We start from the raw sequence: 2,209 nt of genomic DNA on the forward strand, positions 1-2,209 counted from the left end.
TAAATTTGCCCAAAATAGGGCATATGTTTAATCAAATATCGTTTAAATTTGCCATTTTCATTTTGTTTTCTAGTTTCTCCAATTTGCGATGCGTCCGCGCGTTGGGCGCAGCGCGCGACCCAAACGGACACGCGGACGCGGGCCGCTGTCCGCGTGTCCGGGCGGCGACCCAAACGGCCCAAAACGGACGGCCCAGCGCGTCCGTTTGGGTCGCCCGGTTGGAGATGCCCTTAAGCCCAGTCAGGAAACAGTTCGAAAATCACTACTCCAGCCCAACTTGCTAAGCACACGTGACAAAAGCCCAGTCTGCAGGTCACTTCTCCATCCGATATTCCGATCGCCCGACGTGTACCCCAGACCACCACACGCGCAACGGACAACAATTCGCCGGCGCCGTTCCGTTGGACGAGCCGATGGCGGCCGCCCTGCTGTGCCACGTTCGGTGGCTCCTCGTCGACCGCCCCGCCGTCGCCTCCTTCCACTGGCGCCCGGGCACCACGCTCGCCGCCTCCCCATCCTTCGCCGCCGCCGCCGTCTGCGCATACCTCGCCGCGGTGCTCCTCCTCCACCGCCGCGTCGTGCCGCTCCCATCCCTCCCACCGCGCGTGCTCCGTGCCGTCTCCGCGGTCCACAACGTGGTCCTCCTCTCCGTCTCCGCCGCGATGGCCGCGGGCTGCGTGCTCTCCACCGCCGCCACGGCGCCGTCGCCGCGGTGGGTCTTCTGCTTCCCGCCGGGCGCCACGCCGCCGTCCGGCCCGGTCTTTTACTGGGCGCACGTCTTCTACCTCTCCAAGATCTACGAGCTCGGCGACACGCTGCTCATCCTGCTCGGCCGCCGCCCGCTCACGCTGCTCCACGTCTACCACCACGCCGTCGTCATCGCCATGTGCTACCTCTGGCTCGCCACCAGCCAGTCGCTCATGCCCGTCGCGCTCGTCACCAACGCCACCGTCCACGTCGTCATGTACACCTACTACCTCTGCTGCACCCTGGGCCTCCGCTGGCCGCCGCGCTGGAAGCGCGCCGTCACCGAGCTGCAGATCGTGCAGTTCGTCTTCAGCTTCGCGGCCTCCGTGGTCATGCTGTGGTTCCACTTCGCCGGCGGGGGCTGCGAGGGGATGGCCGGCTGGGCGTTCAACGCCGTCTTCAACGCCTCGCTGCTCGCGCTCTTCCTCGATTTCCACGGCGCCGCCTACGCCGCCGCCAAGGGCAAGAAGAGGAGCAGCAGCAATGGGAAGAAAGCAGAGTGACGACGTGCGCCTGAAGAGGGAAGCGAATTGAAGCTTAGTTATTTCTGATTGATTTTAGGCCTTTTAATTTGTGAATGTAATTAATGGCTTTCCATTTTTTACATTTATGTTTAAAATTTTCCAAGTCATATGATGTTCATGTTGCAATCTTAAACTGAGAATTGCAGCGAAGTGACGATATCCTCTTGATTGATTCCTCTACCTTTTTCTTCATCATAACCATAGAAGGATAGTTACGGCGAATTTTTCTTTTCATTTTTTCAAAGCAATTTGCTAACCATAGTAGTTACTGTCAGCAGATAATGATGCACCCTACTCGAACTGAATTCAAATAGAAATACAGTATGTATCCCTCGTCAAGTTCAGCTTAATCACGTAAGGTTTCAGGCACGTGAAGACGAAATTTATCGTAAGAATCAACACAACAAATATTTTGGAGAATGTACTCACTGCTAAGTGACTATCTTTTGAGATCTGCTAATAGAGCATTTTATGTTCTGCTAAGTCACTCTCTTTTGAGGCCTTCCGTTTTGACAATTCTACATGAGAATTGCAGCCGGCGTGCGAATGGACAATAGCATATTGATTATAACTCACACACGAATATAAACTCAAAGTATTAAGGTTTAGCATTGCCACTTTTTGTAGCGAAAATGCAAAACATAGAATTGATTGAAAAGAAGATATAAGTAAAATTCTAAGAACGGACCAACACCACACAATATAAGGGCATCTCTAACGGGGCGACGCAAACGGATGCTGAGCGGCCGTTTGCGTCCGCGCGGACCGGAAATGCTTCTGGCACCACCTCCAGCGGGGCGACGCAAAGTGACCGGGCCGTCCGCGGAGACACAAACCTGGCCCAAATATGCGTCAGGTTTGCGTCTCCGCGGACGCTCCGCGGTCGCGCCTAGCGTCCGCTCGCTTCCCCACGGGCCCTCATGGCAGCGACCCAGGTT

General features: G+C 55.8%; 1 protein-coding gene across 1 annotated transcript; it reads left to right on the forward strand.

Annotated features, from left to right (window-relative positions):
• Positions 1-413: 413 nt before the first annotated feature.
• Positions 414-1,425, forward strand: LOC124700257 (elongation of fatty acids protein 3-like). The gene has a single exon (XM_047232411.1). It carries the CDS (start codon positions 414-416, stop codon positions 1,248-1,250), a length of 837 nt encoding a protein of 278 aa, XP_047088367.1. The 3' UTR covers positions 1,251-1,425.
• The last annotated feature ends 784 nt before the right edge of the window (positions 1,426-2,209 follow it).

This window comes from Lolium rigidum, chromosome 3 (genome assembly GCF_022539505.1).
Source record: "Lolium rigidum isolate FL_2022 chromosome 3, APGP_CSIRO_Lrig_0.1, whole genome shotgun sequence".
Taxonomy (NCBI): domain Eukaryota; kingdom Viridiplantae; phylum Streptophyta; class Magnoliopsida; order Poales; family Poaceae; genus Lolium; species Lolium rigidum.

What these genes read in the sequence shown, in the direction of transcription:
- LOC124700257 (XM_047232411.1), top strand. Translation starts at nt 414, where the DNA reads ATGGCGGCCGCCCTGCTGTGCCACGTTCGGTGGCTCCTCGTCGACCGC.